This window comes from Pleuronectes platessa, chromosome 1 (assembly GCF_947347685.1).
Source record: "Pleuronectes platessa chromosome 1, fPlePla1.1, whole genome shotgun sequence".
Classification (NCBI taxonomy): domain Eukaryota; kingdom Metazoa; phylum Chordata; class Actinopteri; order Pleuronectiformes; family Pleuronectidae; genus Pleuronectes; species Pleuronectes platessa.
In genome coordinates this window covers 7886742-7900535 of record NC_070626.1, presented here as the reverse complement: position 1 = coordinate 7900535, position 13794 = coordinate 7886742, and the positions used below count along the sequence as shown (strand labels likewise).

General features: G+C 44.4%; 1 protein-coding gene across 5 annotated transcripts in view; it reads left to right on the top strand.

Moving 5' to 3' along the window:
- The window catches only part of kif13ba (kinesin family member 13Ba), a 46725-nt gene extending 33196 nt beyond the window's left edge, over window positions 1–13529 (top strand). For 2 of the 5 annotated variants that reach the window (XM_053420946.1, XM_053420977.1), the window contains exons 24-38: window positions 84–216; window positions 323–478; window positions 601–700; window positions 797–923; window positions 1053–1108; window positions 1289–1413; window positions 2156–2431; window positions 2517–2669; window positions 2781–2858; window positions 3432–3482; window positions 3607–3763; window positions 4569–4699; window positions 5451–5513; window positions 6895–7480; window positions 7904–13529. In XM_053420946.1, coding sequence (XP_053276921.1) covers window positions 84–216; window positions 323–478; window positions 601–700; window positions 797–923; window positions 1053–1108; window positions 1289–1413; window positions 2156–2431; window positions 2517–2669; window positions 2781–2858; window positions 3432–3482; window positions 3607–3763; window positions 4569–4699; window positions 5451–5513; window positions 6895–7480; window positions 7904–8109 — 2398 coding nt within the window. In that variant the 3' untranslated portion in view covers window positions 8110–13529. The remainder of the gene's footprint in view (window positions 1–83; window positions 217–322; window positions 479–600; window positions 701–796; window positions 924–1052; window positions 1109–1288; window positions 1414–2155; window positions 2432–2516; window positions 2670–2780; window positions 2859–3431; window positions 3483–3606; window positions 3764–4568; window positions 4700–5450; window positions 5514–6894; window positions 7481–7903) is intronic. The other 3 variants (XM_053420968.1, XM_053420961.1, XM_053420954.1) reach the window with 3 other exon arrangements.
- Window positions 13530–13794: the final 265 nt, after the last annotated feature.

Genomic DNA, 13794 nt, shown 5'->3' with positions numbered 1-13794 from the left:
TTACGTGACTAGTTTTCCAGCAACTGATGCAAAACCAGTGTTTTGTTGTTTCGGAGTTGTCTTCATGATGTTGTTTTTTGCAGATGGAGTGAGGTAACACGTCGTCTGGAGCTGTGGATTCAAATCCTGGAGATAAACGAGAACGGAGAGTTTGTCCCAGTGGAGGTGGTTCCTGCTAGAGATATACGGACCGGGGGAATCTTCCAGCTTCGGCAGGTAGGAACAAGCAAACTCCAGCAAACATGCCAACTTCTAAATATTATACAAAAATGTTTAAACTTATGTCCTATCCGCTATACTTCCTCTCCCTGTTCATCTGCAGGGTCAGTCCAGGCGGATCCAGGTGGACGTGCGTTCAGTTCAGGACTCGGGCACCATGCCTCTGATTTCAGAGATAGTGCTTGCGGTGTCAGTGGGCTGCGTTGAGATCAGGAACACTGCAGCAAACCCGGAAGAAGATGAGATGGACAGTTATCAGGTAGATCAGTGGAATATATCTGTCTGTCCATAGTGTCTGTTTACCTAATTTCACTAAACCTTAAATCAATTTTGCTGCTGAATTGAAGCCAAAGATGATTGAGTGACTGCTTTGTTGGACAGGAAAGAGATCTGGAACGTTTGCGGGGGCAGTGGTTAGCCGCTCTCACCAAGAGACAGGAATACCTCGACCAACACCTGCAAAGCCTGGTCAGCAAATCAGGTAACACACAATTGCTCCCTTAATTCCCAGCGATGTAGTCGTCTATAGCGTCTTCAGAGGGGCTTGCTAAATGTTTGAGTATTGTTGTGTGCACAGAGAAGACAGAGGATGACATGGAGAGGGAGGCTCAGCTGCTGGAGTGGCGCTTGACTCTGACAGAGGAGAGAAACGCCGTCATGGTGCCCTCTGCTGGCAGCGGCATTCCTGGAGCGCCTGCTGAATGGTGCGACAAATGGCAGGACGTGTTCCTGTCTCTGATTTATTAATGTTTCCTCATGTTCAAACTACATCACTTCAAGGTACAGACAAATACATGTAATGATGACAAGCTGTTGTGCATGTGTGTTCACAGGGTTCCTCTGCCAGGCATGGAGACTCATACTCCTGTCCTCTTCCTGAACCTCAAACGTACGTCACTTTTTTGGGTGTAAAACCATTTAGTTCTGATCCATACGCCGATAATTATATTACATCAAATTACGATCTATATTAAGAAACACTTTTATTGGATGAGTAATTTTTGCTTGAAGGATTGTTTTTCCACTCTCAGGCTGCTTTACAATGGTTTTCTTCTTGTTGTCACTCCAGCCGATGACCTCAGCTCTCAGGACCAGTTTGAGGTTCCTGAGGCCGGAGGTTTGGATGCGTCTCTGAGTGGAGAAGACGAGGATGACTTCTTTGACCTGCAAATTGTCAAACACTACGATGCCGAGGTGAGCATCAGGGAGGAAATGCTGTGGAAACTTCCCTCTGGAGAGTTAACTTGTGACAGCACTAGAATTCATCCAACATTTTACAGTGGCGTGTAGGCTCAGTAAGTGTGTGTGTGTGTGTGTGTGTGTGTGTGTGTGTGTGTGTGTGTGTGTGTGTGTGTGTGTGTGTGTGTGTGTGTGTGTGTGTGTGTGTGTGTGTGTGTGTGTGTGTGTGTGTGTGTGTGTGTGTGTGTGTGTGTGTGAACTGTTATCTCGTGATGCTGCCACATTCGTCAGACATCAGAGTTTGCAGATCAATGTTATCATGTTCCCTAGTGTCATCAGGTCAAATCTGAAATGTTGCAAAATAGGCGCTTTTTCCTCCCTGGGGGGCCACCTTGTGCCACAGTCTGTCAATTCTCGTCCCATCACATGATAAGACTCCACTTCCCTGCTGCTGCACTGAGCAGACACTTTCTATATATAACTATAGCGTCAGACTATGTATTTATATCTAGTATTTTACAAATCAAAAACTTCTGATCTGCAAAAATCAGCCAAATGAGTTTTGTCTATATAAATGAAATAGAGAGATGGGCTGGTGATAAAATAATGTAATCAGTATTTGTTTGAACGCTCTGTAGCACAGATAATAATGTGGCAACTCTGGTGAGGATGAACCTGCATTAAACAATTTTAAAGGAATTCCTGGAGTCCCTATGTTCAACAGTTTCACTGACAAAATTGTGTGTCGATTCCACAGGTGAAAGCAGAAGCATCATGGGACTCCACCATTCATGAATGTCCCCAGCTCAGTCGTGGTGGAGCGTGGCCCGAGCAGCGGGTATACCTGACCATCAGAGTAATGGTTCAGCTCAGCCATCCTGCCGACATGCAGCTGGTGCTGAGGAAGAGAATCTGTGTCAACGTCAATCCCGGCCGCCAAGGCTTTGCCCACAACTTCCTCAGAAGGATGTCCACCCGCAGCACCATACCAGGCTGTGGGGTCACGTTTGAGGTGGTCTCCAACATCCCCGGGGTGAGGAAATGAAAAGATGTCAGACATTCTGTGTTCAGCACAGTGGATTACTGAACACATGTTTTCAAATGTTCTGTCCCATCAGGATGCCCCTGGATCAGAGGACAGGGAGATGCTGGCCAACCTCGCCGCCAGCGCACACAACAGCCAGTCAGGAGATGAAGAGGCTGCCATCGAGAAATACCTCCGAAGTGTCATGAGTCTGGAGAACATCCTGACTCTGGACAGACTAAGACAGGTAGATGGAGAAACTGATAGAAATGCATATAAACACCCACAAAACAATAGATATGATATTTGTAGAGCTAGAATAAAACTACAAAGTGTCAATGTGTGTGTTTTGTTTTAGGAGGTAGCAGTGAAGGAGCAACTGGCTGGCAGAGGCAGGAGCAACAGACGGAGCATAAGTTCTCCATCTGTCCACAGGGTAAATCACAAAGACATTTTCAGCCATGAACTCCAGAGAATGTCCACAGAATTGGGCTCGGACTTTGTTTGCTTTTCACATATGAACGCAGTGGGAGATTGTCAGCTCAGACTCATTCACAGCGACACAGAATCTACCTGGGGGAGTTTTTGAGAGAGGGGGGTGCTGCAGAGGTCACCTTTTTGTGTTTACAGCACATTATCGCCAAAAGCTCTCTTGACATCTATTTCGGGTCCTCTATGTGTATGGCACCGCTTTTCATCCTGAGATATTAGTTTTCTTCAAGTTTATTTTAGTTGTCCATCTTCCATGTGGTTGAAAAACATCAACAAACCCACTTGCCCATGGGGAATCCTCTGGAGGGTCACCTGCTGTTTTCTCACATTGGCTAATACAGATATTGTCTGGAGTTACTACGAGGGGGCTGCCAGGAGAAACTTATTCAGACATTTGCATTTTCACATGCAGCCCCTCTGGAGAATGTCAGGAGATTATCTGGAGTTCATTGCATGTCTGAAAGCGGCTTATGAGATGATACTAGTATATTGTAATTTGATCTCTGTCCATTCTCAGCTGTCTGGAAGTAGACAAGATTTATCCACAACCTGCCTGCTGGATGATAAGGTAACGTACTTCTTGTAGAATTTATGAACATATGGTTTAAAAAAAATAACAGTACACATATCTGATAGTTATTTCACCTTTTCATGCGTTCGTCCTGTCCTCTCTGCGCCTGTCTCCTCCTCAGGGTCGATGGGAGAGTCAGCAGGACATCTTCATGCCTTCTCAGTTTCACCGCACCCTCCCCCGCCCAGCCTCCTCCCCGTCCACCTACTCCAGCTCCCTCTCTTCATCCACTACTTCCTTCGCTACAACCCCGCCACAGAATCAGGAACCAGAGCAAGGTAAACCTCCTCCCTTTAACCCCCCTCTGTCTCTACTCCCCCATGACTTTCCTGTACTCGTCCATCTTACTCTCTTACTCCTCCTTCTTTCATTCTCCTCTCCTCCTTCTTTTCTTTTCTGGGTTAATTAATTTCTTCTCAATAATCCTTTTATTTTGACGCCCTCTCCTCTTGGTCTTTCAACCCTGTCCCTTCTTCTGTCTGATGTTTCCATATAAAATATATTTTACTACAACATCCCTTGTGTCATTGTTTACATTGTAAGACACTGGGTCTATTCTCTGTTCCCATCATTCACAGCAAATGTGATGTGTAATATCTCTCCTCCTACTTCCCTCTTTTAGTTTCATGCTGTGAATGCCTTTTCCTCTCTGCTCATATTCATGACTTGAGATTAGAGCCTCTGATCATCTGTATCTCCGTCGACTGATTCATAGTGATTTGTTTTCCATGTCAGTCACAATCCCTGTTACTGTGACACATGTTTGAGATTAATTCTGTTTTCAAAATGAACAGAGTTAATCGATTTTTGATTCATTTCTGTTTCCGGTTAATAGACTGCTCCTAGAATGTTTCTCATTGTAATTGCTCAAACAACCATCCCCGCCTGCGCCGGCGGATGTTTTCTCTCGTCAGTCCTTCACTGTGTTTGGGGGTTTTGGCCATTTCCTGAACTCGCTTTTCAACTTCCTGTCTTAATCTTTCACACGTCCTCTACCTCCCGTACCTCCTCCTGTTTCCTTGCCTCCTTCCTCTCTTCTACATCCTCTTCCTCCTCTCTCGTATCCCCACCTCCCTCCCCCAGGTCGCTTAGGACTTGCTGCCTCTTATCTTTCAGTGAAGGCGCTGGTTCCTCAGATGCCGAAACTGCTAAAGTCCCTGTTTCCTGCCCGAGATGAAAAGAAGGAGCTGAGACCGTCGCCAAACAGCCAGCAGGTCAGCAGAGACCGGGTCGTAGAGCCCAGTGGCACAAACCTTCTCTATTGCCTCAACAGTTACAGTCAAGATGTCCTTGAGCAAGGCACTTGGATTTAATTTTCAGTTCAATCCAGTTTGCACTCCACGATTTTAATAGTAATCAGATCGCTGCACAGTTCACAACTTGTCTTGTTAGTCTTGCAGTCGTTGTGAGGTCACACTACACGACTGACTGACGACAGGGAGTCACACCCTACATCAAACTTTGTTTAATCACTACATAACGTGCAAGAAGAGACATGGTGAGTCTGACTGGTCCTCCTGCTGATACCTAATGTGTCATACTGCCACAGAATGACACATCAAGCTGGAGGAGGTGAAACTCGTCAGTAATCATTTTACCGTCCGAACTTGTCCTAGCCCAAGATAGGTATTTTGTTTTGTCTGAATCTGAACCGAGTAGTTCAATAGTAATTAAGATAATAATTTACTCACACACATGGATATTGTTACAAGCCAAATTGGAGAAAAAAAATTGTACAACGATTTAGTGGAACTTTGAGTGGAGCTTTATTTGATTGTGTTAAAATGTGCGTGGTAGGATCAAGGTGGCGCTAGTGGAGGAATGGATGTAAAACTGTTAAAAACTATAAATAGTAAAACATTATACTAGACTGTTACGACCAGTACATTTCCACTATAGTGAACATATGTGCATGCATACATGTACCCTCATTTCCTTGTCCTGACCTTGGTTGTTGTAACCCAGCAGCATGTGCCTCGCATTGTTACATCACCCGGAGGGGACGACAACAGAGTCAAGACCGAGACGGTGAGATTGTGCCCTGTCCTCCCTCCCCTTCCATGTTGACTCCTGTTTGTTTTATCACTTCTGTTGGTTAATCAGTAACTTCTAATTGAATTCAGAATTTTTACTTAACCAATAAATTTAGTTTAACGTCTACTCACAACTATGGCGATAGGGGAAGGGGGGTGAAGTGTGACACTTCTGGAGTCTCAGGGGCAAACTTTGTTTGAGCAGAATCCAATATAGTTGAAGTCAATGGTGAGTCCTCCTTCAGACGTAATACAACAACAGCAAAACCATAAAATGCCTCCATAGTGCTTGTGGGGTGTCATCCAAGTGTCCGATAGCCCGGACATTTAATTTTGACTTGAAACGAGGTCGTTCACATCAAGTTTTAAGCCTTCAGGAACCATCTTTTGGTTTAAAACACGATGTAAAAGACCTCGTTTCGAGTCAAATATAAATGTCGGGGCTTGCAGATACTTTGATGACACCACACGAGCAGTATGGAGGCATGTTACGTCTGAAGATAGGTCACTAATCAGCTACACTGTTTACCCTGAAACTCCAAAAGTGTTTTGTGGACTCAAGCACTTCACCCACCCCCTCCCCATTTGGCATAGGGGTGAGTAGATGATGAGTGAATATTCATTTCTGGGTGAACTATCCCTTTGAGTCAAGTTTATTTTAGTAAAACTCTTACATGCTCATATTCACATTGAAGCATTATTGGTCCCTTGTGTTCCATCTGTCCATACTGACCTCAGAGAAGTTTAATAGGGGAGTATCAAGAGAGAGAGCCAGAAGCATCAGAGACATTCTAACTCTTAGTCCCTATTATGGAAAAAAAAAACAATCGTATTTTCCTTTTCTATCGTACTATAAAAACACAGCGACTCTGGAGGAAACGCCCTAGATCTGACTAACTCAGACTGCAAACCTCTCATAGGATCTTTGCTTGAACAGTGTTATTACAAAGAATGAGGATTTAATTAAACTGAAACCACTTTACCAAGGAACTCTTTGCGGCCAGTACGGAGAGGATGAACAATAACAGTGATAAGTGGCAGTGCAGGTGGACATGTCAGTATTGTAATAAGACACAACATGTGAATCTTTCCTGTAATTCTAAATTACTGCTATCAACTTCATTTATTCTTCTGGTTCCACCTTGGTTCTTGATCAGGTCCAGACGTAAAAGGACAAATGAGGGAAATGAATACAAATAATACAACCACATAACAGACCATGCAATTGTTACCTTCCTTCCTTTTGGCTCAAAAAATGATTATAGCATATCTAGGGAAGTTGATTATTAGTGCTGATTTATTTTTTTATTTTTTTGCCTTGTCTGCATGTTCTCCTCTCTCCCTCCGTTCCTGCGGCAACTGTGGGTTTCCTGTAGACCGTTATTCTGCAGCCCCCAACCAAAGACAACCGGGCAGAGTTCCCAGAAGTCCCTCCTCTTCCTGTGCATGACCCGCATGACATCACCCCCCTCAGCCAGTCGTCAAGCGGCTACTTCTCCACTAGCGTTTCTACGGTTACCCTGTCTGATGTCCTCCAACCTTCCTCCTCGTCTTCCTCCCTCCTGGCGGCTGAGACCGTGTTACCCTCAAATCCCCAGCAGCAGCAGCAGCAGGGGGCTGACGGGAGCGATGTTGTGACCTCTCCTTCTCAGTGTGCCGCCAAGATGGCCGCCATCGCGCCACCCTCTTCAAACAGCTCAGCCAATCACAACAACGTCAAGGCGGAAAACTCCTTCTCCAAACAGAAGTTGGTAAATTCAGGAGGAGGAGGGGAAGGCTTCGAGCGGCTGGAAATCTTAATGGACGATGAAGAGCGTAGCCGTGTGGACATTCTGCCTGATTGGCTGACGGACGGGTCGTATGTCACAGTCGGAGGCAATAAGGCGGGGACAGTGCGCTACATGGGAGTGACGCAGTTTGCGGAGGGCGTTTGGGTGGGGGTGGAGCTGGATACGCCTGTAGGTAAGTACACGATTAAAGGTTTAACCAAATTACACACACAAACTAGAATGGCACTCAGAGAGGTCATTAATCCAACGAGGGCCAACAGTCTCCTTATTAAACCACATTTATATTCACTAGATCCACACTTTTATTTGGATTTATATTTACAAACTTTATTATTTACATTGGGAGCGAGTCCTCTCTACGGAAGCCGCCATGTTTTTTACAGTAGCCCAAACTGGATAAACCAAACACATTATAAGTTTTTAGGACAACTAAGGTCTCTTATGTTTGATAGGGGAGGGTGAGGTGGGGGTATTCAGCTGCAATATGAAACTTCACCACTAGATGTCACTAAATTCTACACACTGAACCTTTAAAACAAACGAACATGGTGGTATAAATGATGATGATTATGATGTTGTGGTTATGTTCCTCCAGGTAAGAATGACGGATCAGTCGGAGGTCACCGGTACTTCCACTGTAAACCGGGTTACGGGGTGCTGGTTCGCCCAGACCGTCTGTCCTGTCGTGACCGGACCAGTCGGCAGACGGGAGATTTTGCTCCTGCCGTCCATGTCCCCATTATGCGAGGAGAAGCCAATGTTGCACGGAGGGGGGAGAACCGCAAGTCCTGGAGCAGTTGAAACACAGAAGCAAGGAGCTTGATGGGAGAAATGAACTCCTTACAACCCTGCCCCACCTTCTCCTCCTGCTCCGGCTATCAGCTATGCAACAGGCTTACGCATCAGAACTAACTTACTGCCAATGCTCCTATTGAAGGAAACAACACTCACATCCATTCACTGTTAATGGGTGGAAAGAGACAATTCAGAGTGAGTTGATGAAAGACTATGCAGTGTAAGCAGAAGTCTATGAAAGGACATCTTGGAACGTAAATTTAAATGAATGGCGGTCAGTGGGACGACTGCTGAGAGTGAATGGAAGCAGATCTTCTCATGTTTGGAGCGTCAGCCCTGTTGGAGGGAGTGGCCTCGACGCTGCAGACGCTCTGCTCTGTTTTCTCTGCTGATATACACGGATGCAAACTACTCACATTTAACTATGTTTTAAATCTGGGGCAGGTAAAAAAACAAACAAATGCTGTCAACGATCACAGTGGCAGCTGACTTCTGCTGCGTTTCCAGCCTGTGATGTGTTTGCATCCCTGGATATGAAGTGTAGACCTAATGTCCCAGAATACCCTGCTCCGGCTGCCACTTCCTTGAACCCTCTGGGTCCAGTTTGCAGACTGACTGACACTTTGACTCCTTTTCTTTTCTCGAAGATGAGACTCTCCCAAAATGTGCCTTCACCACGGCTTGTTTTGCAATTTTTATTTCTGTGTATTTAATTTCTGTTGGCTGTGTTTGTGTCGAGGAGAAAGCCTTGTGCTACGTGTGAGGTGATCTCAGGGACTGTAGTGGGGAAAGGTTGAGGATGGGCGGGCGTGTGTGTGTGTTTATGTGTGTATTTGTAAATGTTGTACAGTGTTGACATGTATGCACAAGATCATGTTGTTGTAGTCGTGTTGAAGATGAGATGTGTAGAGCAGGAAAAGTGCATCCTTGTTGGACAGAGCCACTATGGGAGAGAGTTAGTTTTCTACTGGGAGGTTTTAAAAGTCGATTTTGCACTTGAGATGTTGGATAAGAAGCTTCTGTACGTGAGGCGGCGAAATGGAGGGGTAGGGGACATGATATCAGACAGAGGCTGGTGGAATGTGGAGACAAGCCTATCTGGGCTCTCTGGATGTCTGGATTTGACTGGGAGTTTTGTGGTTGTCCTCTGAAACCAGGAGGTCTATAGAGTAGTACTGTGGGGGTGCACTGGTGGAAATAGGCACGTGTGCACATTGAGGAAAAGAAAGTAAGTTATCCTGCAAGGAGCATCAGGCTTGAGAAGAGGAAGGATTTGCTTCTATGCATTTTAATGTGCTTTTATTGTTTCAAAAAAGAAATTTTAAGTTTTATATTTTATTTCTATATGACACACAAATGGGAGATGAGCTGAGATGTACGTTTTGGGAAAGTTTTTAAAACACCGAGGACTGATGGAACCTTCCTGACACATCGGCCGGAGGAAATGAAGATGATGGGACGAACTTTGGGATTTTTTAATTTTTAAAATTAATGTTTTTATTGAAAATCCTCGAGGGACTTTTAACGTTTAATACTGACCTCATTCCTGTGTAATAATTTATAGGAAAGCATTGGCAGTGCACCACAGCTGTTGGATGCTTAGCATTGGTCATAAATCTATGAGGAATGTTGACAGAATACACATGCGCTTGAAACACATTTCCATAAGTTAAAGGGCCAATCCAAAAAGTTTTCCAGATGAAGCTCAGTTTATTCCTCCTTAGCGTCTATAAACAGTCGTTCTCTGTCTCGCCTGGTGTGGCTCTGGAGGAGCTTTCTGTCCGGTCTGAGAAAATAACCCTGTGATGTCATCAGGGTTACGCCATGAAGACTACAAGGAAAGAGCAGGAAGTGCAGAGTTTGATGGACGTGTGTTCATCATGTGGGAGGGGTCTAATGAAAGAGTCACGCAAGCCGTTTCAGAAATGACCTGCGGGTAAAAGCCGGACGATTGGCTACGGAGTTGACCCACAGTTTGTCTTTCACTCAGGCACAACACAGCTTGAGGTTCTCTACACAGACACTTTCACTACAGCATCAAATCCTCTGCATTATTCAGGCGAGAGGTGGAGCAGCTGGGTGCAGCAGGAAGTGACCTATAATCTCCGCTGCATAGATCACGTGATCATATTTTACTAAAAACATCACAAACTCTCTGGTATCACTCGCAGTGGTTAGAGGATGCGCACCTCCTTTACTCTTTAAAGAATTACGTACTAGCTGGTTGGACAGTTTTTTTCTGGCAAAACTCATTGGAAATTAATGTTCAGAACCAGAGCTGTTGTAAAAGTGGGCGGGCACTGTGGCGCTCTGTGGTCAGTGGGAAGTGACCGAGTCCTCCTCAGCCTCTCAGAGGGATCGTGCTGATTGGCTGAATCTGCCAGGTTCAGTTCATATCCTTATGACGACGAACCTTAATGAGTCAGTGGACATGTTTGTGGACGTGGTCCTTCATGTCCACTGACTCACGCGTAGTCGTCGTTGGCTGTTTCTATGGTAACAGTCAATTGCATACAAAAGAATCTGATCGATTTCAGATGGAGATGATATAGCAACTTGTATAAATACATTATATGGAATACTATAAGTGCATGTAAAGGCACCGGGTATTTCCAAACACGATCGTCTTTATTGATAACATGTGTTTGTTTTTCCTCATTCCTGTATATCATGTGTTTCTTAATTCAAGAAGCGAGATCTTACTATTTATATTTAAATGCTCGTACACATGCCTTTATCGCATGAAAATTGATAAAGCCTTTTATTTGAATAAATCTTGCACAAATGGTTCCATGAAAATTGCTGCTATTAGCATTGTAAATTTACCTGTAAATGGATCAATTGATTTATCTCTCACTCTCAGTGTATCTTTCTGTTTACGAGATTGGACTTCTATATTTGTCTTTTCTTTTTCAATCCTGATGGAGAAACTAATGTCAGCGCTTTGGGTTCAGTGACCAATATATTTTTCATGCAGAGGTAACCTTTGGAAAACGAGGCACTTTGTACAGTGAGCCTTGAAGAAGTGACGGCTAGAATAATAAAATCCGCTCTGCATTGATTTTAAAGGAGGAATGAAACTCAGAGGTGTGTTAAAGCTGAAGTGTGAGACGAGGACACGGTGTGTCGCCATCTTCTAGTTATTGCCTGTGTATTTATTACCGGCCTTAAAGCCCCAGGACCCTGGAGTTCTCTGATTGGTTGGTTACTGTAGGTCTGGTATGTTATTGGTTGGCAGGTTTGTGAGGTGCTATGTAGTTTGGACTTGTTGGTTTAGTTTTTGTTAAATTGTGGATCATAATAGTTACGTGGTAAATGAAGAGTGGGAGGAAAGTTTTTGTGTGTGTGTGTGTGTGCGTGTGTTTGGGGGGGGGGGTGCTACAGGCTTTGATCCAGTTGTGTCAGCGAGTTCTTACCGAGATGGGAAGCGACCAATGGCTGCGTCTTTCCTCACGATACTTGTAGCTGTGGGTGAGAGACGCTCGCCCCCCCCGTCTCTGTGGCCGGTCGTCTTTCCCGTCCTGGTCTCAGCCTGCACACCTGGGTTCGGGGGTTAGAGATCACTTCAGGCTTCTGGCTTCTTTATGTTATTGTGCCTCTGAAACCACGAGACCATGTATCTTCCACACACTGTTTTTCATATCAGTGCTTCAGTTCATTTGCACAAACGTCTCCAGAGGGAATCAAATAATTCATCTCTGGAACAAGTAGGAAGAAAATATAACCAGATTTGTATCACTCAGATGTTTTTTATTTTTCAGCTTTCATGTCAACATTGAGGTTTTTCGGAGCAATATTCCTTCACCCACTGTTCTACTGCCAGTCATGTAAAAAGAGGGAAATCAATAATATTGCAACACAGTATTTTAAACCAGAGCTCAGCTCAAATGTAGTGGTCAGATAACTTCCCGCATAGCTCTACTTGTCTCAATGCAGGTGCAGCATCATGCATCATCAGGTGACGTGTGACACTGACATCAGATAGAAACACATGATCCACTTCAGTGATGGTGTCCAACTGTAGATTAGAGTAAAGCCTTCAGTATTATTCATGTGACTCTCTCCACCATCAGAGCCACATTTAGTCATTTTACTTATGTGTCCAAGAACTTTCACAGCGTTTTCTGATCTGAGTTTTTAGCCCCTCACAATGTTTCGCTTTTTTTTATTTGACTGTTTTATTCTTGTTTCTTTCTTTTATCGTAAGTGCTCCTGTTTTGCTCAGATTTCGGTTCCATATCTTTTGTTGCATTTGGCCTCGTGCTGCTGCAGCATCGGGACCTCTGGTTCGGAGCAGCGTGTCTCCTCTCTGCCTTAACGTGGCCTTTAAACTGGAGCCAGACCGGTTTTAGCAGGAATAATCCCAACTGCAGAACCCTCAGTGTCCTGTAAGGATTCAGCGTGAGCGTTCCAAACCCATATTAACCCACTTTCCCCACTTTGGTTTGACTATGAAACAATAAAGACGTCAAAAACCTACAATTTAAAAAACCTGGAGTCATTTGGTCATAAGAGGGAAGGCCAGTATGTCGCCCCCTGGTGGCTACTGTCAAACTTTAAATATTGCATCCCTACACTGCCCCCCCCAGCAGCGTGCCTCACAGCGTCTGCCTGCACGGGATCACATCAAACCTATATTCAATCTTCCGTTCCTGCCTCCGTAGCGAGTTTCCACCTTGTGACTACCTCTGTCCCTCGTCGCGCTCTGCCAACTTCCTCCCTGAGGCCTTTTAGCTGATAAAGAGCTGGACCTGCTTCACTTCTCCACTGTCTGCGTCCAGCTCTCTTCCACGCATTAGCAATACCCGGCTGCGAGGTGACACGGCACAACCTTTTTACAGCTTTATTTATTTTCCATTGAGAGCTGCGGCTGCTCCTCGTGTTGCATTTTAAAGACAGTCGTTAACAATATTCCTCCCAGGTACCTGCAGCCATAATAAACTGAGCTGTGTAATAATAGAAGCTGAAGTGGAGGGTTTGGTGCTTTTAAAGTCAGGGAGACATTCCTGCAAAAAAAAAGAAGCCCTTCCTGTGTCCTGTCACACATTTACATCATCAAAATGGTTTTAATGTGGCCTCGGCCTCGTCTACATTATCAATATATCTCCATCATCCCGACTAATCGATATCTCTCATCGCTACTGTTGATTCTGTGGAGCAGGTTTGTGTTGATGTGTCGTTTGTGCGTGCGAGTGCACCATCAGAGTGGTAGTTCAGTGTATGTGTGTGTATAAATATGCGCATATTAAGACTTATAAAAACAACCATCTGAGCACAAGTTTGGGTTTGTTGATTAATTTAATGGTTTTATGTAATTCTATGCTGCAATCCAAAGAATAATCCTGTGTCATAATACATTTATCATTTTCTATCATCTGAACAGTAATCTGGTAAGAAAGAAATAAACAAAAGGAAGATTAACAAGAGCATTTGTTTTTTTATTTGTACCAAGAGAAGAAATGTTTAAAGACGTGCTGAGCTGAGGGAGACTGAAGCAGACTTGCTCTGTTATGACTTCAATTCACCTGAAGGTAGGTGGTGAATAAAAGCAGCTGTAAGTCGATGGATGTCAGAGGAGATGTATCACATATAAAAACATTTCGAGTCGTTGCCCATCTGAAAGATTTTTTGTGTGCGCTGATCGTAAATCTTCTTTCTTTTAACACAATGTTCACGTCACATGGGATCATC